This window comes from Bos taurus, chromosome 4 (genome assembly GCF_002263795.3).
Source record: "Bos taurus isolate L1 Dominette 01449 registration number 42190680 breed Hereford chromosome 4, ARS-UCD2.0, whole genome shotgun sequence".
NCBI lineage: Eukaryota > Metazoa > Chordata > Mammalia > Artiodactyla > Bovidae > Bos > Bos taurus.
Window position 1 is genome coordinate 44132720 of NC_037331.1, and position 25036 is coordinate 44157755.

The 25036-nt window shown below is 38.5% G+C and overlaps 2 protein-coding genes across 4 annotated transcripts in view; one reads left to right on the forward strand and one right to left on the reverse strand.

Annotated features, from left to right (window-relative positions):
* The window catches only part of FAM185A (family with sequence similarity 185 member A), a 91225-nt gene extending 74679 nt beyond the window's left edge, over nt 1-16546 (forward strand). For 2 of the 3 annotated variants that reach the window (XM_024991320.2, XM_024991323.2), the window contains one exon: nt 592-3322. In XM_024991320.2, the coding sequence (XP_024847088.1) occupies nt 592-704 (113 nt within the window). In that variant the 3' untranslated portion in view covers nt 705-3322. Of the gene's footprint in view, nt 1-591; nt 3323-15974 lie in introns of those variants that run through there. The other variant, XM_024991321.2, reaches the window with a different exon arrangement.
* Nucleotides 14052-25036, reverse strand: part of FBXL13 (F-box and leucine rich repeat protein 13) — a 217002-nt gene continuing 206017 nt past the window's right edge. The window contains exons 20-21 of the mRNA XM_005205376.5: nt 23774-23937; nt 14052-14424 (exon numbers count right to left, since the gene is read on the reverse strand). Of these exons, the coding sequence (XP_005205433.2) occupies nt 14241-14424; nt 23774-23937 (348 nt within the window). The 3' untranslated portion in view covers nt 14052-14240. The remainder of the gene's footprint in view (nt 14425-23773; nt 23938-25036) is intronic.

A 25036-nucleotide genomic window follows, 5' to 3' on the forward strand; every position in this document is an offset into this window, starting at 1 on the left:
ATAGGGTACATATTGCATGATTCTATTTATTACAATCTTAGAAAATGCAACTAATTCATAGTGACACAAAGTAGATTAGTAATTGTTGAGAGATTAGAAGAGGTGCAGATAGGACAGGCATGGCAGGGCAGGAGAGAAATATTACAAAGGGACACAAGGAAACTTTTGGGAGTGATGGATATGTTCATTTTTTTTTTAATCGAAGGATAATTGCTTTACAGAATTTTGTTGTTTTCTGTCAAACCTCTTGAGGATGGTTCTTCAGACTTTTCATATGTAAAAGCTTGTTACGTACTTTAAATACATGCATTATTTAGTCAGTTATACTTAAATAAAGCTCTTTTTAAAACCTGCATACAAAAATGAATAAAAAACAGAGTAGTTTCTCTTTCCATGTTGTTTTGAGGGAAAAAAAGGAGAGAGCAAGCCCAGGTAACTAACCTCTTTGCAACTCTTCCAGTTCAGGCTATCTTTACCAAGATTTTTGCTGTTTGAAATGTTTTTTAGATTTAGAGATATATTGTTAGGATATATGTAGTCAGTATTGCTCTTGTCAATCAGGATATAACTTTATGCAATTTTGTGTTTCAGGATTCCTGAATCAAACAAGCAAACATGAAAAATGGATTAAGGCTGATGCCCCAAAAGGAACTGTACGTTTTAGAAGCCAAAGCTGGTTTCAGTCCCTGAAGCTGCAAGACTGAATGGCTTGAATTATATTCCTAATTTTTAACAACGACTAGTAGATCTATGACTACAAAAAAGAAAATACCAGTGTTCATACAAATGTTGAAAACAACAAACTGGAATGTCTTGGAGAAATCTTTTCAAAATTTGTACTTTGCTGTTAGTTTTCTTTCGTAACAAATTACCACAAACTTACTGACTTTAAAAAATACCTGTTTGTCCTGGGATCTCCTGGATGCTGACACTACCTAGCACTAGCCCCAAGGCCTCTACAGTCAACCACCTCATTACCTGGTTCCATCAACCAATGGCCAGCAGCCTCTGCACAAGGAAGCACCTGGCAACCAAACAGATCAGGGGCCAACCAAGCCTACCAGACCACCTACACAGTCAGTCTGCCAAAACAGACCCATGCCCTCATAGGGGGAACTCCTAAGGCATATAGCTTTTGATGAGAGTGCACTGCTGGAACACAGAAGATCACTTCTTCATGATTGGAAAACATAACCAACATGTCAGATACATAAAAAACAAAAACAGCTAGTTAGGCAAAATGAGGCAACAGAGGACCATGTTCCAAACAAAGGATTGAGATAAAAACCCCAGAAGAAGAACTAAGTGAAGTAGGAGATATGAAATCTAACCAAGAAAGAGTTTAAGGTGTCATCATAAAAATGGCCAAAGAACTTAGGAAAAGAATGGCTGCACAGACTGATAAGTTAGAAGTTTTTAACAAAGAAAAAAAGAACAAGCATAGATGAAAAATATAATAACTGAAATGAAAAATACACTAAAATCAATCAGTAGTAGACTAAATAATACAGAGGAATGGATCTGAAGCTGGAAAACAGTAGTGGAAATCAGTTATGCTGAAGAGAAAACAATGAATAGAAATGAGGACATTTTAAGAGACTTCTGAGACGTCAAGCTCATTTTTATTTGCATTTTAGGATCCCCACAGAATAGAGAGAAAGAGGCTAAGAGCATAATTGAAGACATAATAGCTGAAAACTTTCCTGTCTTGGAAAAAACAAACAAAACCCAAAATTAGTCAAAGGGAAGAAATCATAAAAATGAGAGCAGAAATGAATGAAATAGACTCTTAAAAAATACAATAGAAAAGATCAGTGAAGCTAAGAGCTTGTTCTTTGAAAAGATAATCTGAATTGATAAACCATTAGCCAGATTCATTGAGAAAAAAAAGATCCAAATCAATAAAGTCAGAAATGAAAAAGGAGAATTTACAACTGATGCTCCTGGAATACAAAGGACCATAAGAGACTACTGCAAACAACTATATGTCAACAAAGTGGACAACATTGAAGAAATAGGCAAATCCTAAAAATGTATGCTAAAAGGAATCAATAGTAGACTCCCAAGACTGACTCAAAATATGAACATATCAATTATAAGTAATGAAATTGAATTAGTGACAAAAAATTCCCAGCAAACAAAAAGTCGATGACCAGATGGCTTCACAGATGAATCCTACCAAACATTTAGAGACTAGTTAGCATTTACACTTCTTAAACTATTCCAAAAAATTGCAGAGGAAAGAACACTGCAGAACTCATTCTACATGGCCAGAAATCACCATAAGATCAAAACTAACAAAGATAATTATACACATATACAAATTATAGGCCATTATAACTGATGAATATTGATGTGAAAATACTCAACAAAATATTGTCAAATCAAATCCAACTGCCGGGAGCCGGTGAGAGACATTCCACTCGTGACAAAGGTCATGAGGAAGGAGGCTCGGCATACGCAAAGGCGGGATCAAGCCTCGGGAGTCCCCCTGGATATTCTCGAGCATCTTCCCCCAAAAACCAGAGTCTGCCTACTTTATTGCTTTGTGCTCTCACCTCTGACTTTACTGGGGGCTGTCCCCCACCACCACCATCTCGCTCTGTCAAAGAGTTAACTTACAGCTCCAATTAATAAAGTTCCTGGGCAATTAGGAGTGTTTAAATCCAAACCCCTCAGATGGCTCTCTAACTCGCCTGACAAGTTTACCCAGACTCCTACAGCTATGCATACGATTGTTTACAGTCTCCCAGCCTCAAGAGGCATGGGAAGCTTAAGATATTCAAATAGCTTAGAGCCTCTCAGAGAGTTAGAAACTGTCAGAATAAAACTAGTAAAAGATTTCATTGATGAGCCAATGCTTGTTGTCAAGTTTTCACATCCCCTGAATTGTATCCTTGAATGTGTATTAATTAATATAGTTGGTATGTAGAAAAAATAAGTAGTGGCCTTGGTGTTAGTAACTTTAGACCCTTAAGGTAATAAATTCTTTCCTTTGTTGTAAACCCATTACACATCCACCCTATAGGAATGCAATTTTATCTTCAGAAGATGGCGCCAAACCTTAAAATAATTACTCTTAGAGAAAATAAGTCTTTGTTGATAAGTCCTTGTCAAGAGCCATAAAATGTTAATAGGCCTTCTGGCCAGAAGATGATGTAAATCACCTAAACCATTTGTATACGATAAATTTGTAGGAACGAAACCCTGGTTTTTGATAAGGATCAAAAACTGCTGACTTTGCATCCCCTATTATCCTCTATGTGTAACTTGGGTATAAAAGCCCCTGTTGAAAATATAGCTACGGGCCTTGCTCACCAGAGTTTGGTCTCCCCATGTCATTCTTCCCTTTAACTTCCAGCTGAGTCTCCATCTGGAGCGTGGAACCCACCATGCTTACTAATGATGCCTGGGCTTCTAAGATCCGACCGGGGAGGCCTCAGTGTCTCCTCTCCTTCGGGAGAACGGAAGGACGCCTGCGGCCTACGTAAGTGGTGCAAACTTCTTGTGTTGAAGTTTTATTTGTCTCTTGCGTAAACCAAGTTACTCAGCCTCTTTTCTCCACTGAATTTTCCTACTGAGCTATCCTCATTCTACTACTCTTTATATCTTTGATAAATATGTAAATAGTCGCCGACTCCGTCTCCCCTTCGAATACCCTGGATCAGCCGGGGCTGGTCCTCGGCATCCAACAATATATCAAAAGGATCATACATGGTGATCAAGTGGGATTTATCTCAGGGATGCAAGAATTTCTCAGTATACACAAATCAATGTGATACACCATATTAACACACTGAATAATAAAAACCACATGATCATCTCCATAGATGGAGGAAAAGGTTTTGACAAAGTTCAGCATGCATTTATGTTTAAAAATGCTCTAGAAAATGGGCCTAGAGGGAACATACCTCAGCATAATAAAGACCATATATGACAAATCAGTGCAAACATCATACTTAGTGGTTAAAAGCTGAAAGCATTTACTCTAAGATCAGGAACAAGACAAGGATGCCCACTCTTGCCAGTTTTATTCATAGTTTTGGAATTTCTTGCCACAGTAGTCAGACAAAAAAAAAAGGAATAAATGGAATCCAGATTGGAAAGGAAGAAGTGAAACAGTCACTGTTTGCAGATGATATACTGTACACAGAAAATCCTAAAGATGACACTGTCAAAACTACTAGAGCTTATCACTAAATTTGTAAAGTTACAGGATACAAAATTAATACAGAGAAATCTGGTATTTGCACACTAACAATGAACTATCAGAGAAATTAAGGAAATAATCCCATTTACCATCTCATCAAATATAATAAAATACTTAAGAATAAACTTACCTAAAGAGGTAAAAGGTTTGCATTTGGAAAACTATAAGACACTGATGAAAGAAATTGAAGGTGATTCAAACAGGTGGAAAGATAGGCCATGTTCATTGACTGGAAAAATTAATTTTATAAAATGACCATATGAACCAGGGCAGGCTACAGATTGAATGCAATCTCTATCAAAATACCAAGGGCATTTTTTCACATAATTAAGTATTTCTAAAATGTGTATGAAAACACAGAAGACCCTAAATAACTAAATGATCTTCAGAAAGAAGGAAGCTGGAAGAATCACATGCTCTGACTTCAGACTGTACTAAAAAGCTAGAGTAATCAAAACAGCTTGGAATTGGCACAAAAACAAGGGTGTAGATCAGTGGAACAGAACAGAGCCAAGAAATAAACCCATGCACTTATGGTCAATTAATCTGTGACCAAGTAGGCAAGAATATATAATAGGAAAAAAAAACACAATCTTTTCAATAAGTGGTCCTGGGAAAACTGGTCAGGTACATGTAAAAGAATAAAATTAGAATATTCTCAACACCATCAGTTCAGTTCAGTTTAGTCGCTCGGTTGTGGCCGACTCTTTGCGACCCCATGAATCACAGCATGCCAGGCCTCCCTGTCCATCACCAACTCCCGGAGTTCACCCAGACTCACATCCATCGAGTCAGTGATGCCATCCAGCCATCTCATCCTCTGTCGTCCCCTTCTCCTCCTGCCCCCAATCCCTCCCAGCACCAGAGTCTTTTCCAATGAGTCAACTCTTTGCATGAGGTGGCCAAAGTATTGGAGTTTCAGCTTTAGCATCATTCCTTCCAAAGAAATCCCAGGGCTGATCTCCTTCAGAATGGACTGGTTGGATCTCCTTGCAGTCCAAGGGACTCTCAAGAGTCTTCTCCAACACCACAGTTCAAAAGCATCAATTCTTCGGCGCTCAGCCTTCTTCACAGTCCAACTCTCACATCCATACATGACCACAGGAAAAACCATAGCCTTGACTAGACGAACCTTTGTTGGCAAGGTAATGTCTCTGCTTTTGAATATGCTGTCTAGGTTGGTCATAACTTTCCTTCCAAGGAGTAAGCGTCATTTAATTTCATGGCTGCAGTCACCATCTGTAGTGATTTTGGAGCCCCAAAAAATAAAGTCTGACACTGTTTCCACTGTTTCCCCATCTATTTCCCATGAAGTGATGGGACCGGATGCCATGATCTTCATTTTCTGAATGTTGATTTTAAGCCAACTTTTTCACTCTCCACTTTAACTTTCATCAAGAGGCTTTTGAGTTCCTCTTCACTTTCTGCCATAAGGGTGGTGTCATCTGCAGATCTGAGGTTATTGATATTTCTCCCGGCAGTCTTGATTCCAGCTTGTGTTTCTTCCAGTCCAGCGTATCTCATGATGTACTCTGCATATAAGTTAAATAAGCAGGGTGACAATATACAGCCTTGACGTACTCCTTTTCCTATTTGGAACCAGTCTGTTGTTCCATGTCCAGTTGCTTCCTGACCTGCATACAAATTTCTCAAGAGGCAGATCATGTGGTCTGGTATTCCCATCTCTTTCAGAATTTTCCACAGTTTATTGTGATCCACACAGTCAAAGGCTTTGGCATAGTCAATAAAGCAGAAATAGATGTTTTTCTGGAACTCTCTTGCTTTTTCGATGATCCAGCAGATGTTGGCAATTTGATCTCTGGTTCCTCTGCCTTTTCTAAAACCAGCTTGAACATCAGGAAGTTCACGGTTCGCATATTGCTGAAGCCTGGCTTGGAGAATTTTGAGCATTACTTTACTAGTGTGTGAGGTGAGTGCAATTGTGCGGTAGTTTGAGCATTCTTTGGCATTGCCTTTCTTTGGGATTGGAATGAAAACACCATATGCAAACACAAATTAAGGATGAGTTAAAGAATTAAATGTAATACCAGAAACAAAATGTCAAGAAGAAAGCATAGGTGGAACACTCTGACATAAATTGTAGCAATATTTTGGATGAGCTCTCCTAAAGCAAAGAAAGTGGAAACAAAAATAAATGGGACCTGATTAAATTTAAAAACTTTTGCACAGCATAGGAAATCATCAACAACAAAAAAAGACAACCTACTGAATGGGAGAAAATATTTGCAAATGATACAGCCAATAGAGGCTTATATCCAAAATATATGAACAGCTCTTACAACTCAATGTAAAAAAAAAAAAAAAAAGATTAAAAAATGGGCAGAAGATCCAAATAGACGTTTTTTTCCTAAACAAGTCATACCAATGGCCATCATCACTTGAAAAGATGCTCAACATCATCATAATCAGAGAAATTCAAATTAAAAGCATAATGAGATATCTCATTTGTCAAAATAGCTATCATCATAAAATACCACAAATAAAAAATATTGGCAAGGATGTGGAGGAAGGGGAACCTTCTTATACTTAGTGGGAATGTAAACTGGTGCAGCCACTATGGAGAACAGTATGGAGGTTTTGCAAAAAAAAAAAAAAAAAAAACCCAAAACCTAGGACTAACATAAGACCCAGCAATTCTACTCCTGGCTATTTATCTGAAAAAAACAAAAAACAGTAATTTGAAAAGATACTTGCACCCCAATATTAATAGCATTTACAATTGCTAAGATATGGAAGCAACCTAAGTGTCCACTAACTGGTAAATGAATAAAAAAGATGTGGTATATACAAACACAATAAGGGACTTACCTATTGATCTAGTGGCTAAGACTCCACACTCCCAATGCACGGGCACCAGGTTGAATCCCTGGTCAGGGAGCCAGATCCCATATGCTACAACTAAGAGTTTGCATGCTGCAATGAAGATTGAAGATCCCAGATGCCACAACTAAGAGCCAGCACAGTCAGATAAATAAACAAATATTTAGATGCAATGGAATACTACTCAGCCATGAAAAGAATGAAAATTTCAGCAACATGGATGGACCTGGAGGGTACTATGCTAAGTGAAAGTAGTCAGAGAAATATGCATACTATATAATATCACTTATATGTGGAATCTGAAAAATATAGTTACTGAATATAATTTTTAAAAAAGAAACATACTCACAGATACAGAGAACATGCCAGTGGTTACCAGTAGGGAGAGGAAAGTGGGGAGGAACAGGATATGGGTAGGGGATTAAGAGGTACAAACTGCTATATATAAAATAAGCTCCAAGGACATATAGTACAACATGGGATATATCCAATATTTTGTAATAACTAAAATGGAATATAACCTTTAAAAATTGTCAGTCACTATGTTGAATACTTTAAACTTACATAATATTGTATATCAACTATACCTGATTAATTTTTTTTAATATGAGTTATTAAGCTAAAAAAAAAAAACCCTGTTCATCAGCTCACTGTTCTGTAGATCAGGAGCTCAGAGTGGTTAGATTCTCTGCTCACAGTATTGCAAGGCTGGACTTAAGGTGTTGGCCAGACTGAATTCTCATCTGGATGATCTGAGAAATAGTCTACTTGCAAGCTCATTCATTTTATTGGCAAACTCCAATTCATCATGACTGTGTGACTGAGATCTATGTTTCCATTATGTCAGTTGGCAATCACTTTAAGCTTCTAGAGACCACCTGCCTCCCTTCTCATGTGGCCCTCTCCATTTGCAAGCCAGCAATAATGCAATTAGTCCTTCTCATACTTTGAATATCTAGTTCTTTTTCTGCAACCAGCTTGAGATAACTGCTTTTAAAGAGCTCAGAGGATTAGGTAAGGCCTACTCAGGATAATCTTTGTTTTGTCATCTAATCTAATGTAATCATAAAATGATATTTCATCATATTCATAGTTTCCACTTAATAAATTATACAAAAATAATAGGTAATAGGGGGCAGTTATTTTAAAATTCTTTTTACCAGGGCTCTTGTATAAAATGTTTTTACTTAGCACTTATTATGACAACAATAAAAATTTAAGCTGTGGCTACATCACAAATACATATACAAATAAAATACATCACAAATATGATGCAGTTGCTACTGATTCTTTTTTTTAATGTAATTTAAGGCATAATGCATTCTGGTGGTGGGGTAGCATTCAACTACTTTATAGCCAGTTGTATGAAAATAGATTTTCACTTTTACAGTAACGTACTATCTAAGTTATTTTATGAATTTTCTTTCTATCAAACCTTGTTTACCCCTGGAAGATTTAAATTATACAATACTGAATAAATGTTATCTATTGGATTGTATTTCTTTGCTCCTAAATTCTGATTTTCTAATAAACATTTCCAAATACGACCTGTAATAGTCTCTTTTTGTTAATATTTAATTTGTTTGGAGTTCTGTTTTTAACTTTTTATTTATGAAGCAAAAGGTCAGCTTTGTCAGGTATCTCACAGTCTCTTTTTAGTTCGTACTTCATAAAATTATAATTTGTATGGGTTTGGACAACACTCACATGTTAGTATGTTTGATGTGGTTGTGGTGTGTGTGTATTAAATTATTAAGTAGAGGGCACTAGGAGGCAATAAGGCAATTTTTATCATCTTTTCCACCTTCTGCAATTATATAAACATTTTCATGACTAAAAATAAAGTTTATGAACTTGGTCAACAATAGCCAGAAAGGTGAGCATAAACAGCAGTCAACTGTATTTACAATTATTAAAGGAATGGTACATATTTGGATGACAGATTCAAGTCCAGACTGAAAGGTAAAGTCACATATTTTACTGTCTTGAATACAGACCTATATATTTCAAATGCTTAAGATCTGAAGACCTAAGTATGAATAATATGGATACCTTGAGTAATCTGCACCCAGAACTTAACAGTTTCACCACTTGTTCACTCCACTTCTTAGTCCCCTTTCATAGCCAACCTTTTCTTTCATTTCTGCTACTATAAAATTTGTCTCCCCGTAAAGAACAAATGTGTCTCTTGTTTTTGTTTAAGACAGGACCTTACTCAAAGAATTTTGGAGCAAGCTTTGACAGTTAAATACCCTGCCTGGTTTCTAGAGAAACATAGTGGGTATGTTTCTCCTTACTGTGGTTTTACCCAGGCAGGCATTATTCCTTTAGAAAGCAGTTGCATCTTGCGTAACTTTCCAGTTATACACTTGAAATACTTAGGGGTCAGAAGCCAATTTCTATGCAGCTGCCAGAATCTCCAAATTTAATTAAAAATCACCCTCTGGTACAGTCATCTTATGTCTCGGGTTAGGTGTTAAAATTTCCTACTCAGTTGATTGCACAGCAATCCACTTCCAGGAACCATTTCACAGCTAAGTGATACTGCTTATTTCAAAACCTTTCAAAACCAACCTAAGAAAGGGGAGAATTACTAAAAGCATTTATCTAATTTTAGTTCAGTTCAGTTCAGGTCAGTCACTCAGTCATGTCCGACTCTTTGTGACCCCATGGACTGCAGCACACCAGGCTTCCCTGTCCATCACCAACTCCCTGAGCCTACTCAAACTCATGTCCATCACGTTGGTAATGCCATCCAACCATCTCATCCTCAGTTGTCCCCTTCTCCTCCCACCTTCAGTCTTTCCCAGCATCAGGGTCTTTTCCAATGAGTCTTTTCTTCACATCACCTGGCCCAAGTATTGATGTTTCAGCTTCAGCTTCAGTCCTTCTGATGAATATTCAGGACTGATTTCCTTTACGATTGACTTGTTGGATCTCCTTGCTATCTAAGGGACTCTCAAGAGTCTTCTCCAACACCACAGTTGGTGCTCAGCTTTCTTTATAGTCCAATCTCAAATCCATACATGACTATTGGAAAAACCCTATCTTTGATTAGATGGCCTTTGTTGGTAAAGTAAAGTCTCTGCTTTTTAATATGCTGTCTAGGTTGGTCATAGCTTTTCTTCCAAGGATCAGGCATCTTTTAATTTCATGGCTATAGTCACCATCTGCAGTGATTTTGGAGCCCCCCAAAATAAAGTCACTGTTTCCACTGTTGGCACATCTATTTGCCATGAAGTGATGATGCGACCAGATGCCATGATCTTAGCTTTCTGAATGTTGAGCTTTAAGTCTCTTTCACTTTCATCTAGAGGCTCTTCAGTTCTTCTTCACTTTCTGCCATAAGGGTGGTGTCATCTGCATATCTGAGGTTATTGATATTTCTCCCAGCACCTTGATTCCAGCTTGTGCTTCATCCAGCCCAGCATTTCGCATGATGTACTCTGCATAGAAGTTCAATAAGCCGGGTGACAGTATACAGCCTTGATGTACTCCTTTCCCAATTTGGAACCAGTCTGTTGTTCCATGTCCAGTTCTAACTGTTGCTTCTTGACCTGCATACAGATTTCTCAGAAGGGAGGTCAGGTGGTCTGGTATTCCCATATCTTTAAGCACTTTCCAATGTGTTGTGATCTACACAATCAAAGGCTTTGGCATAGTCAATAAAGCAAAAGTAGATGTTTTTCTGGAACTCTCTTGCTTTCTCGATGATCCAACAGATGTTGGCAATTTGATCTCTGTTTCCTCTGCCTTTGCTAAATCCAGCTTGAACATCTGGAATTTCACAGTTCATATGCTGTTGAAGTCTGGCTTGGGGAATTTTGATCATTACTTTGCTAGCTTGTGAGATGAGTGCAATTGTGCAGTAGTTTGAACATACTTTGACATTGCCTTTCTTTGGGATTGGAATGAAAACTGACGTTTCCAGTCCTGTGGCCACTGCTGAGTTTTCCAAATTTGCTGGCATATTGAGTGCAGCACTTTCAGGGCATCATCTTTTAGGATTTAAAATAGCTCAACTGGAATTCCATCACCTCCACTAGCTTTGTTTGTAGTGATGCTTCCTAAGGCCCACTTGACTTCTCTTTCCAGGATGTCTGGCCCTAGGTGAATGATCACACTATAGTGGTTATTTGGGTCATGAAGATCTTTTTTGTATAGTTCTTCTTTGTATTCTTGCCACCTCTTAATATTTTCTGCTTCTGTTAGGTCCATGCCATTTCTGTCCTTTATTGAGCCCATCTTTGCATGAAATGTTCCCTTAGTATCTCGAATTTTCTTGAAGAGATCTCTAGTGTTTGCCATTCTGTTGTTTTCCTCTATTTCTTTGCATTGATCCCAGAGGAAGGCTTTCTTATCTCTCCTTGCTAGTCTTTGGAACTCTGCATTCAAATGGGTATATCTTTCCTTTTCTCCTTTGTCTTTAGTTTCTCTTCTTTTCTCAGCTATTTGTAAGGCCTCCTCAGACAACCATTTTGCCTTTCTTTTTCTTGGGGACTGTCTTGATCACTTCCTCCTGTACAATGTCACGAAACCTCCATCTGTAGTTCTTCAGGCACTCTATCAGATCTAATCCCTTGAATCTGTCACTTCCACTGTATAATCATAAGGGATTTGATTAGGTCATACCTGCAGATGGTGACTGCAGCCATGAAATTAAAAGACGCTTACTCCTTGGAAGGAAAGTTAGGACAAACCTAGATAGCATGTTCAAAAGCAGAGACATTACTTTGCCAACAAAGGTTTGTCTAGTCAAGGCTATGGTTTTTCCTGTGGTCATGTATGGATGTGAGAGTTGGACTGTGAAGAAGGCTGAGCGCCAAAGAATTGATGCTTTTGAACTGTGGTGTTGGAGACGACTCTTGAGAGTCCCTTGGACTGCAAGGAGATCCAACCAGTCCATTCTGAAGGAGATCAGCCCTGGGATTTCTTTGGAAGGACTGATGCTAAAGCTGAAACTCCAGTACTTTGGCCACCTCATGCGAAGAGTTGACTCATTGGAAAAGACTCTGATGCTGGGAGAGATTGGGGGCAGGAGGAGAAGGGGACGACAGAGGATGAGATGGCTGGATGGCATCACTGACTTGATGGACGTGAGTCTCAGTGAACTCCGGGAGTTGGTGATGGACAGGGAGGCCTGGCGTGCTGCGATTCATGAGGTCGCAAAGAGTCTGACACGACTGAGCGACTGATCTGATCTGATCTGAATGGTCTAGTGGTTTTCCCTACTTCCTTCAATTTAAGTCTGAATTTGGCAATAAGGAGTTCATGATCTGAGTCACAGTCAGCTCCCAGTCTTGTTTTGCTGACTGTATAGAGCTTCTCCATATTTGGCTGCAAAGAATATAATCAATCTGATTTCGGTATTGACCATTCTGGTGATGTCCATGTATAGAGTCGTCTCTTGTGTTGTTGGAAGAGGGTGTTTGCTAATACCAGTGTATCTCTTGGCAAAACTATTAGCCTTTGCCCTGCTTCATTCCGTACTCCAAGGCTAAATTTGCCTGTTACTCCAGGTAGAGCTTGACTTCCTACTTTTGCATTCCAGTCTGCTATAATGAAGAGGACATCTTTTTGGGGTGTTAGTTCTATAAGGTCTTGTAGGTCTTCATAGGACCATTCAACTTCAGCTTCTTCAGCATTACTGGTCAGGGCATAGACTTGGATTCCTGTGATATTGAATGGTTTGCCTTGGAAACAAACAGAGATCATTCTGTCGTTTTTGAGATTGCATCTAAGTACTGCATTTTGGAGTCTTTTGTTGACTATGATGGCTACTCCATTTCTTCTTGCCCACAGTAGTAGATATAATGGTCATCTGAGTTAAATTCACCCATTCCAGTCCATTTGAATTCACCAATTCCCAAAATGTCAATGTTCACACTTGCCATCTCCTGTTTGACCACTTCCAATTTGCCCTGATTCATGGACCTAACATTCCAAGTTCCTGCGCAATATTGCTCTTCAATTTCTTTCATATGATCTAGCACTCCCACTCAAAAACTATAATTTGAAAAGATACTTGCACCCCAGTGTTTACTGCAGCACTATTTACAATAGTCAGGACACATGAAAGCAACTTAAGTGTCCATCAACAGATGAATGGATAAAGAAAATGTGAAATATATATAGATACGTATATATACACACACACACCAGAATATTACTCAGTCATAAAAAGAATGAAATAATTTGGAGCAACAAGGATGGACCTAGAAATTATTACAGTAAGTGAAGTAAGCCAAAAACAAATATCATATTATACCACTTATATAGGGAATCTAAGAAAAAGATATAAACAAACCTATTTACAAAATAAAAATAGCCCCACAGATAGAAGGCAAACTTATGGTTACCAAAAGGAAGGTGGTGGGAGGAAGGATAAATTAGAAGTTTGGGATTAACATGTACTCACTGCTATATATAAAATGGATAACAAACAAGGATCTTCTGAAAAGCACAGGGAACTCAAGGGTTTGTAATAATTTATGTGCGTGCGTGTGTATAACTGAATCACTGTACTATACACCCGAACTAACACAGCACTGTAAATCAGCTATACTTCAATAAAAAAAGGTCTTTCTGAGACATTGCAGGGACAGTGCAAATTTGACTAAAAGGGGCTGTTTCTTTTTAATTTGCCTCTGACTGTTAAGTCAAATGTTGAAATGAGTCCTGGGTTAATTGGCATTTAGATCTCTCTTGTTAAGTGTCTAGAAATTATTAGAAAGCTTTGTTTCTTTTTAAAATGTATATCTGTATCATTTATAATAAAGCCTTACAGATCCTTAATGTCGTTGCTCTCACTCAAAATGCTTACTATTTTATATAGCCTTCTGCTTTCTTTTCTAAGGAGAAGCTTCTAAATTTCTTGTCAAAAACATCACATCTGCCAGGATTGTTTTGTATACAACTGTAACCTAAATTTGATAATCTCATCAAAACAATTGGTTTGATTAAGGTAAATGAAAGTAGAAAAGTTACATAGTAGCAGTACTTGATTTGGCTTTTTTTAATCGTGATTGTTAGAAAAACTCATAGATGTATTTACAAACACATAGCTGGAATAAAAATCTGGAAATGATTTCCAGCTTGTTTACACTGTTCAGATCCAGCTAGTAAAAAATACTTACATTAAATGAAGTTGCCAGATTCTACATTTCTGGTTCTTGCTTGAGGTTGAAGGTCATACTGCTTCCTCTTCATTATTGTATGTTGACTCTTTTGCAGTCAGTTCTGAATTTTTAAGTGATGTGTTTTGTTTCTCTCTAAGAGACTTGCCTTCAGAATCATAGCCAAACCAAAGTGGAGGGTTAGAAGCGCTATATTCCTGGTGCTGAACTATAGATGACATTCTTATAGCTGCCTCCCTGTAATAACAGTGATGAGCATTAGCTAGTTGAAAAAGTAATTGCTAGTGCAGAATTTTCAAATTCGACCACATTTGGAGTTAAAGAACTCACTGTCACAACTCGAGTTCACATCTCTTTTGCTTTCCTGAGCGGGAGGGTGTGGGTAAATTGTGCTAATAATCAGGATCCCAAAGCTTCAGTAGCTCAGTAGTTCTCTGATTCAGTCAGTTCAAAGATTAACAGATACTGAAATATGTAAGGAAATAGCATGGCCTAGGCCTGGAAACACTGAGGGCATTCTACAGCTAGCACTCCTAAGTGAGCTTGTTATTCAGGTTTCTTTGATGGAAGTATCCTAACTAGGGAACCCGTGAAAGTTAGCTGTGCACCAGAGCAGGTGCTCCTAACCTAGAGTCCACAGATCCCTGTTGGATATGCGGATGAATTTCAGGGAGGGCCCAGGGATTCCTTGAAAATTCATGCAGTTTTGTATCTACTATGCTTTTTTTTTTTGAGGAGAGTGTTTGTGACTTTCATTGACTTCTCAAAGGTGTCCATGACCAAAATGATTAAAAATATGTGTTCCTGAGAAAGAAGAAAGCAAAGAAATCATCAGAAAGCCATTTGGGACCCCAGTTCCAACATGGGGTGGTGGTGTTTCCCACACCACTTAACAGTTCTAAGATACCAGCTGGCCATCCTATAATTCAGCCCATTTCTAACACTATATATCCAGGTATAGCATTAGATTCTACAAGTTAAGAGTTCAGACCCACGGAAAACCTTCCAGATGTCAATCTCAAGTCCAGGTTGTTACCTGGGCTTCTGATCTACTACCTAGAGCTGCTCACAGAAAACAGAGACATTTACTCACTGAATCACTGGTTCATTAAAGGATATTACTCAAGAACAACCAGGTATCAGAGCTGCATGGGGCAAGATATGGGGAAAGGATGCCAATCGTTGCTTTCTACAGGCATACCACTCGCCCCAAATCTATGCATTCAGCAACCTGAAGATCTTCAGCCTGTTCCTTTTGGGTTTTTATGGAGGCTTCATTATGTAGGCATGATTGATTAAATCACTGGCCGTTGGTGACTGAGTCAACCTCCAGTCCCTCACTTCTCCCCAGAAATCAGAGGGTGATTTTTGAAATCATCCTGAAAATGTTTCACTCCTCTATTCATGGTTGATTCCCTTGGCAACCAGCCCTCATTCTTAGGTGCTTTCCAGAAGTCACCTCCTTAACATAAACTCAGTTGTAGTAGAAAGGGACTTGTTATGAATAACAAGACACCCATCATTTCGCCTTGTGGCTCTGAATCAGTTTCAGAAACTGAAGGTAAGAGACCAAATACTATGATAAAAGATTCTTCCATTGCTCTTATCACTCAGGAAATTCCAAAGATTTTGGGAGCTGTGAGCCAGAAACCATGGAGGAAGACCAAATACATATATATAAGATAAATTTTGATCCTCTGAATGACCAAATATATATGTCCTATAAAGCACAATATTTCAACATCAGAAAAAAAGTATATCTAACTTGAAAATAATGTCATTTCCAGGACAGAAGGATTTTCCTGGGAAGCTGGTTTGAATGGTGAGATCAGCACTAGAAAGGAAATAAGTAACTGGCAGCTTCTGCAGGAACAGAGATAAGTAACAACATTTGCCCATGTAGGGGATTCTTTGCTTGCTATTACTGTATATTACATTCAGTTATTAATTGCATAAGTTTGGAAACTGAGTCATTAATATGGAGGCTGATGTCATATACTTAAGTTTGTGTTCAGTGGCCATATGAGTTCTGGTATGGCTATGAAATTTACAAAAAAGCTAAGATACATCAGTTGTTTAAAAGACCATTTCACTTCAGTCAAATCTTAGGTAGTTTAAAATAATTGTAAGCAAACTCAGCAGAGAGACAGCCAAAGCATTGCCAGTTCTGTTTCTTACCACATTGCTTTTTGGCTACTATACTTGCACTCATAAAACTTACAAAAGTTTAAAGAACAATTTAAGGAAAAGCAGTTGTTATACTAATTTCTAGTTCTGAGCCACAAATCCCTGTGCATTAAAACTTAGCAAAGAGATGTCTTCTCTTCAGAGAAATATTTATTCTCAAATTTGAAGATAAGTCTATAGTCCAATATCAATATAAAGTTTGAAAATTTATAAATTTATAAAGTCCAAAATCAATATAAAGATTGAAAATTTTTGAATATAAATTTTCAATATAAAGATTAAAAAAAAAAGCATTCTGCTAATTTTTCAATCTTTTTGAAGAAGTGTGATTCTATGTTTTAAATTACTTATATAATCTTTATGTCTTCTACGTAGAATAGTATCATGCAAAAATAATAGATATCTTTAGCTTTCTCTATTTTCTTCTGAAGATTTTTCTCCCTTTTCAATTCTATGTAGTTGACAAGATTGCCATGTTTTTTAAAGTGTTTCCTGTGAGATTTTTTTTTTTTTAACCTCAAAAACCTGCCACAATATAATACCAAATGCTGGGGGACTCAGAAGCATGGTTAAAAGGTTAAAGCACTATCCTGGGCAACAGAGATCTGTTGTTACTTACCCTTCAGCCTGTCTCTGCCTGTCTAAACTTTGCCTGTCTTTTAAGACTCCAACCCAATGTTACCTCCTCTAAACTTTCGTAGGAAGTTGACCATAGAATTAGTTTCTTTCCAGTACATAGTTTCATGGTATAAACTGTTTATAATTTTAGACTTTGTTATTTTTCTTTCCTTTAAGAAGGTATTTAAGGGCATATCACATTTCTTGGTATCTCCTGAAATACAGCAGTAATAGCAAAATCAAAGAGACTTTAGTAGTTTACTGAGGAGCTCTTTAGCTGTCTTATCTTCTGCTGGTTTTTGGTCTAGTTTGGTTTGGTTTAGGTTGCTGTTTCCAACATCCTAACAGCAGAGCGCTGGACACACATACTATATTTCACAGTTATTGATAATGATTTAATGCCACTGATGATAACAATACTACTGAGTTTATGCAACAAGGTCTTGACCTACAGGAAAAGGACATGTTTGGGAGTAAAAGATTTGTAAATAGTTGAGCAAATTACGTACAACCTTTGGCCTCAGAAGAGCAAGAGTTTTTGAGAACTCTAGTTAACTGGTAAGAGGATAAGTACTCTTAATGCTAAGTTTGTTCAGTCGCTAAGTCATGTGGACTAGAGCCTGCCAGGCTCCTCTGTCTGTGGAATTTTCCAGGAAAGAATACTGGAGTGGCTTGCCATTCCCTTCTCCAGTATTAAGTTTGAGGATACATAAATACTGGGTAATAGAGTTTCTCAAATGACTTATAAGACCCAGGAAGATAGATGGTAGGTAATGTGATATAAAAAGTTAGCAAGTAATGGGAGTTTGAAAAAGTAACAAGAAAAAGAAAGTTGGGGATTTTGACTCAATATAGACAAGAAAAATAGGGAATGAATAGGAAAACTACTCATTAAGTGCAATATCATGTGACAGAATAAAAATGAACTGCATATTAAAAAAAAAAGCTGCAGATTGATCCCTGGCCATGGATGAAGTACACAGTACTTCTGCAATTCCATACTACCTCTACTTTAGCTGTTAGTGATAAGCACTGCTCTGCCTTTTACCCACAGTCAGCTTCACTGAAACTAAACATCAGAGGGCCTCCTGGCCATTGAAGGTGATCCAGACAAGAGAGGAACAAAGTATCAGATCTGAGACCCTCTTCCCCCAATCACAAATGCCAGGAGGTTAAGGCTTCCTCAAGTCTAGAATGTCTCTAGGGATAACTTAGTCCTACATATTTTACCAGCAAGCATGGTCCTGGGGAAAACTGAAAAATCTGAATCTGTTTAGGGCAAATTTGGCATTAGTTTTAGAGTTGGAATACTAGTGTAGACTAGTTCCTAGTCTGCTTCCTCTCCCCCCTTTAGAAAATCTTTAGGCCATAAACTAGCTGCCCTCACCACCTTACTAGGACTTTGGTCATCCTTGCATTGACTGACTCCTAAGACACAGGACCTAACCAAGAGAACGGACCAGCATGGTCCATTTCAAACTCACTGCCAGTGAGTTTCAGAGTTACTTTTCACAACATTCTGTGTAGCTGTGTATTTGCACATAAGAACTTTTGAAAAGTATCAGAAAACTTGAAAATGTAGAAACTGAATGCTCCTGCTAGAAACATGTTTGTCTGCCTGATTGTCTCAAACACCCCCTCTTTCTTTTTAATAGCTTGATGCTCTAATCTATATGGGAGCTGGGAAATATTGAAAAGAAAATGTCTACTTAGGAATCACTGTGTGTTCTAAGTTCTTTCATGTGCATATGGAATCCTTTGAGTACCTTCTACTCAGGCTTGGCCTGAGCAATACCAAGACCTGGTAAGAAATGATTTGAAAACTGAAGCAGTCTACTACAATGGTTAGTCATTACACATTTAACCTGGTGAGAGAGGTTTCTTTGGATCAGAATAGAACAAAGATTTTCAAACATGAAATGCCACAAACAGTTGTATTACATTAGAGGGTTTAGGTTGTAAATGACTTTTGTTTTTCATAAATTAAAAGGGATTAAAAGTTCAGTTCAGTTCGGTCGCAATAGTGTCTGGCTCTTTGCGACCCCATGAACCACAGCACGCCAGGCCTCCCTGTCCATCACCAACTCCCGGAGTTTACCCAAACTCATGTTCATTGAGTTGGTGATGCCATCTAACCATCTCATCCTCTGTCATCCCCTTTTCCTCCTGCCTTCAATCTTTCCCAGCATCAGGGTCTTTTCGAATAAGTCAGCTCTTCGCATCAGGTGGCCAAAATATTGGAGTTTCAGCCTCAACATCAGTCCTTCCAATGAACACCCAGGACTGATTTCCTTTAGGATGAACTGATTGGATCTCCTTGCAGTCCAAGGGACTCTCAAGAGTCTTCTCCAACATCACAGTTCAAAAGCATCAATTCTTTGGCACTCAGCTTTCTTTATAGTCCAACTCTCACATCCATACATGACTACTGGAAAAACCATAGCCTTAACTAGATGGACATTTGTTGACAAAGTAGTCTCTGATTAAAGGTTATCCCTATATAAACATTGAATGAAGTGAAAGTCGCTCAGTCATGTCCGACTCTTTGCGACCCCATAGACTATACAGTCCATGGAATTCTCCAGGCCAGAATACTGAGTGGGTAGCCTTTCCCTTCTCCAGGGGATCTTCCTAACCCAGGGATTGAACCCAGGTCTCCTACATTGCAGGCGGATTCTTTACCAGCTGAGCTATCAGGGAACTGCCCTCAAATTTCCTTCTAGTTAATTGAGTAAGCTAAAAGAAAGAATTTGGAGCCTACATCAAAGACTGCTTATAATCAGCCTTGTATTTATGCATCAGCCAGTAAAGTAGGCAGAGAGTACTTATCTTCCCTTACTGATCAAATCTCTTGAATCTTAGGGCTTTAGGAAAGCTTGAAAATCACTAATCTAAAGACAAAAGAATAGCATAGCAATGATAAGACCTAGGTACAAAGTATGGCTCTTTTATTTGTATGACTTTAGGCATGTTATTTAACCTGTTTAAGATAGTTTCCTTATTCATTTTTATGGTAATAGAGTATTTGTGAGTATTAGATAATAAAATAGGATTTAGCACAGTACATGACAAATAATAATAGTTAAGTAATATTATTTGTTCATATTAGTAATAAAATTCAGTAGGTCCAGATTACAAAGGCCTTTCCACAAAGACATTCCCATGAGCTGGAGAGGAGAACTCTGAGTTTTATTAAGATTTTCTAACAATGCAGATCTCTTAGAGTGTTTAGGTAGTAATTTATGCTGCCAACAACTGCTAAATAAGGTCTTCAAAGAATCTCTGTACTGCTGTTCAAAGCTCTGACAACCATCTAGATTTTCTCTGCTCATCTCTCTAATGTTTAAAATTTTGGATTCCAGACCCCAATAATGTCAGAAGGATCCTTTTGCTCTTTGCCAGTTACAGACTTAACGGCTCTTCTGCTTCTTTGTGGCTCAGACCCTCCTGGATTGTTGGAGACCATCGTTTGGGTCTTTCTCTGGCTTTCCCATTATGCTTTTCATTTTTTCCTTTGCCTATCTTGTTTTCCTCACAGAGGTCTATAAGTTGAAAGACTTGGTGGATACAACTGCTTCAAATGTAGACAGCTAGATTCTCTTGTCATATTTATCTCAGTTATTAAGAATTTCTCCTTGAATTAAAGGAGAATTATGTCTCTAATGGGCTTCCTTGGTGGCTCAGACAGTAATGAATCTGCCTGTAATTCAGGAGACCTGGGTTCGATCCCTGGATCAGGAAATCCCCTAGAGAATGGAATGGCAACCCACTCCTTGTGGGCTACAGTCCACAAGGTTGCAAAGAGTCAGACACGACTGAGCGACTTTCATTCACTTATTATGTCTCCACATGAGACCTCTGGAATCATTTCCTGGGATCCCTTCAGGCTCTGAGGTTGTAGAATGACAGAATATCTCATGCTGGAAGCTCTCCTGCAAAAGAGCTTTAGATAATTTGCTCATTGACCAAAAGTTTACTAACTACTTCCCTGGTTCAGAAAGGGTAGGCTGAATAGACAGACCTCTTTGATTTGTAAAGCTGGTGAAATATTTTCAGATTCCATTGAGTATGGAGGAATTTGTATATAGGACAATTTCTTCTGAGGGCTATAACTAGATTTTATATGATTTCATACGTTTTTATGTTCAAATGGAGTCAGATGTGTGAGAATATTTTGCTTTGTGATTCAAAGTCATGAAACCTCTTCCCAAGAAAAATCTCCTCCATCCTAATTTCCAGATGTTTCATTTCACCCAGACGAAACAAAGCTCTCACTGTTGAGGGAGCAAGAGCAAACAACTGCTTTTTTTAGATACCATCATGAACTTGTGTCTTCAAGGGTTCACATACTCTGCAGCATTTCCAACTCCACCCAAGGATCCCATGGGTCTAAGTGAAGAAGAAAATGCTCTACTCTTTAGATCTGAGCCCAAACAGCAAAATGAGGCCAGACCTTACCACTGCTCTAATCAGAATTTTGAAACCCAAGTATCTTGGGACCTCCTTGACTGACAAGTAGCATCCTCTCATGGAAGCTGGATGTCAAGACAGATGCTCCTGGAGCCTTACTAGCCTAGCCACCATGCTGTGGGACAGCCCTCTCCATTGCTAGACAAGGATAGAATCAGAAAATTCTAGACCGCTTTCTTACTGGATCTTAGCAGGAGTGGAGCTACAAGGGAAACTGAAATGGTTTGGCCTCTTTAGACAATAAGATGGGCAGACAAGCCGGCTCCCCTTTAAGCATGAGGGCCAAGTCTCTGTCTGCTCCTGGCTGATAGGGACAGCCAGGCCTGGTGGTAGAAAACAAAGCAGGCCTTTAACGGTCCTGGATTGGGTAAAGGAATTTTCCATGGATTCAGCTAGTTAACTAGAGTTTTGCATTGGTTGGGGGGGGGGGGGGGGGGGGGGGGGGCGGGAGGGGCAACCCCAGCTAGTAGTAAAATCTTACTTGTTTATTTTCCTTGCATTTTTTATTTTTTTTCAATCTATGGACCTTGCACGAGGAGTGGGTAACCATGTTTAGTTTCACAGGGACCCTAGCTAAGTCTTCCATTCATTCTACTTCACATCCTACATTTCAGAAGTTTAATAATATTACCTCCCCAAAATAATGATTGGCAAAATATAATCAAAAGACTAAAAACTAAACTCCTTTGTGTAATACATTATCCATTGACTATCATCTTACCCACAGGTGATATCTTGGCTGTTTTATGATATCACAAGGTTAACAGAAATTCCTAGGACCTTATTTCATGGTGTAATACTCTGAGTTAATAATATTGATGTCAGTCATCGCCAGACCTATCAAGAAAGGTTGAGTCTCTATTCTTCTTCAACAATTTTCAACAACCTGTCCTCTTTTTTCTGATCCATTTTCAGTTGGCTGCCTTCTCCCCTGGCAAGTCTAGGCCCAGTGGAAGTGCTTATTCTATAAGTAATAGCTTTGTTTTTGTTTTTTCATTTCATTTTAGCACACATATCATTAGATCAAAAATCATTTTCTTCCTCAGTTATCAAGTGACCAGATCTCATGGGTTCAGCTCTTGCCAGGGCTGTTTAACTAAGAAAGTTCCTCTGTGAAATCTACATACTTAGAACACATTATGTACTTTGTACCTTGATAATATTAATTCTTAGTATTCATTTTTCCAACTTTCAGAAAAGAACCTGACCTTCAGGAACTGGTCAAGAATTCTCATGTGAACACTCCACGGGTTACTTCATCAGGACATTAAAATACTTACACGTTTTTATTTCCAGTCAATAGAAAAAAAAAATTAACAACAAAGCAAAAAATGGCTTTCTATCTAAAATCATAGGATAACACCTGATAGATTTATACCTTTATAGATTTCTTGTTTACCCAGCTGTTATTTCATTGGAAATATTTTGTAAATTGAGGAAATAGGCATTTGGCCTGTAGCAGTTATCAGAATACCTGACTCTGAGCTCTGCTGCTAAGTCACTTCAGTCGTGTCCGACTCTGTGCGACCCCATAGACAGCAGCCCACCAGGCTCCCCCGTCCCTGGGATTCTCCAGGCAAGAACACTGGAGTGGGTTGCCATTTCCTTCTCCCATGCATGAAAGTGAAAAGTGAAAATGAAGTCTCTCAGTCGTGTCTGACTCTTAGCGCTAAATCTTAGTAAAATAACAAATATATAACAAATAGCTTTGGGGGAGATGGGACTCATAACTGTTAGTCATTTGTACCTAATTGTGAGCTACCTCAAACGGTAAAGAATCTGGCTGCAATGCAGGAGACCCGGCTTCAATTTGGGAAGATCCTCTAGAGAAGGGAATGGCAACCCACTCCAGTAGTATTCTTTCCTGGAGAATTCCCATGGACAGAGGAGCCTGGCGGGCTACAGTCTGTGGGATCACAAAGAGTCAGACACAACTCAGTGACTAACACCGCTATTACTATGTCTGATGATTTTCTTAACCCACAGGAGAGATTAACTGAATGGTATTATTTTGAGAAGGAAGTAGAGGAAGAGCTAGTGATTATTCCTTGAGGAGCAGAGTTAGGGCTTTGGGCATCTGCACAGTCAAGGAAAGGGAAGCACTAAGAGTAGAAGGACTACTGGAAAAGGAGTATAAAACCACAAAGACCATTTTAGAGGTGAGCTCAATATATTGGCTTCAGTTAGGTGAAAAATAAAAACTTCCTAACTCTGAAAGCCACTATGGATTGTATTGTGAATGCTGTGGTGACATAATCTGTTTTCTCAAGAAGTAGTTCACAGACCTTTTCATATTCAGGTACATACTTACTTGGAAATAAGTCTGCAGTACTGCATCTTTAGGATCCGGAGTTGTCGGCAGCCCATTTCAAGGTTCTCAAGCATTTGGTCAGTAAGCAGGATACAACCAGAAACATCCAAAATGTGCAGGTAATGGCATTTTGCTGATAACATCTCCATTGCTGAGTCAGTAATCTGGACATAGAGCCAAAGTAACTACTGATTATTTCGACCAGCTGCATCCCAAGGAAGAATAGTATTTTGGTCAGTTTGGGCTGTTTTAACAAAATACTACAGACTAGTTGGTTTAACTAGCATATATTTATTTCTCAGAGTTCTAGAAGCTAAGTCCAAGATCAAGTTGCCCACAGGTTCAGTGTCTGGTAAGGGTCCTCCTCCTGATTTGTAGATGGCTACCTTCTTGCTGTAACTGTACATGGTGGAATACTGGAGTGGGTTGCCATTTCCTTTTCCAGGGGATTTCCCCAACCCAGGGGTTAAACCTGGGTCTCCTGCATTGCAGACAGATTCTTTATCATCTGAACCACCAGGTAAGCCCGAAGGGAGCTCTAGTTTCTTTCTATTCTTCAAGGACACTAATTCCATCATGGGGGTGCTACCCTCGTGACTTCAATCTAAACCTAATTACCTCCCCAGCGCCTTACCTCCTAATACTTTCGCGCCAGGGATGAGGGTTTCAACATGTGAATTTTGGAATGACATAAATACTCAGTCTATAACAAATATAGTCAGAACCCTTGCATATTCTCTTACCATGTGATGAGCCTATAACTCAGGTCAGTGACTTAGTCTGTTTCCAGAACAGTAAAAGGTCTCTTTCAAGTGGCACTATAAGAATTTGTGATCCTGCTGTTATTTTTATTTTAGAGTTACCTATTTAGGATGGGAAACGTCATCAAAATTTTCTAGTAATATTTGTCACACCAGTATGAGCAACTTACGAAATTCTGCTGTAACAGCATTTGGCTTTAAATTTGAAATCCACTCTAAGGCATCATCAATTTGAGAAGCATAAGTTTAATAACACCACATGTTACAAAACTGTAATATATGTATTACATGAATATATATATAATATATATTAACCTACAAACAGAATCAACTTGCTATAAGAAGGGATCTGGACATCTCTGATGGTTTGTATATGGAATAATTGATTCTGGAAAGGGACTAGTAGGTGAGAGAGATGTTTGTAGGCAGCAGAGGAAAGAAGAGCAGAAGCCACAGAGACTACATGAATCTCACACTGAGAATTTCTGCTAACGGTTCCAAC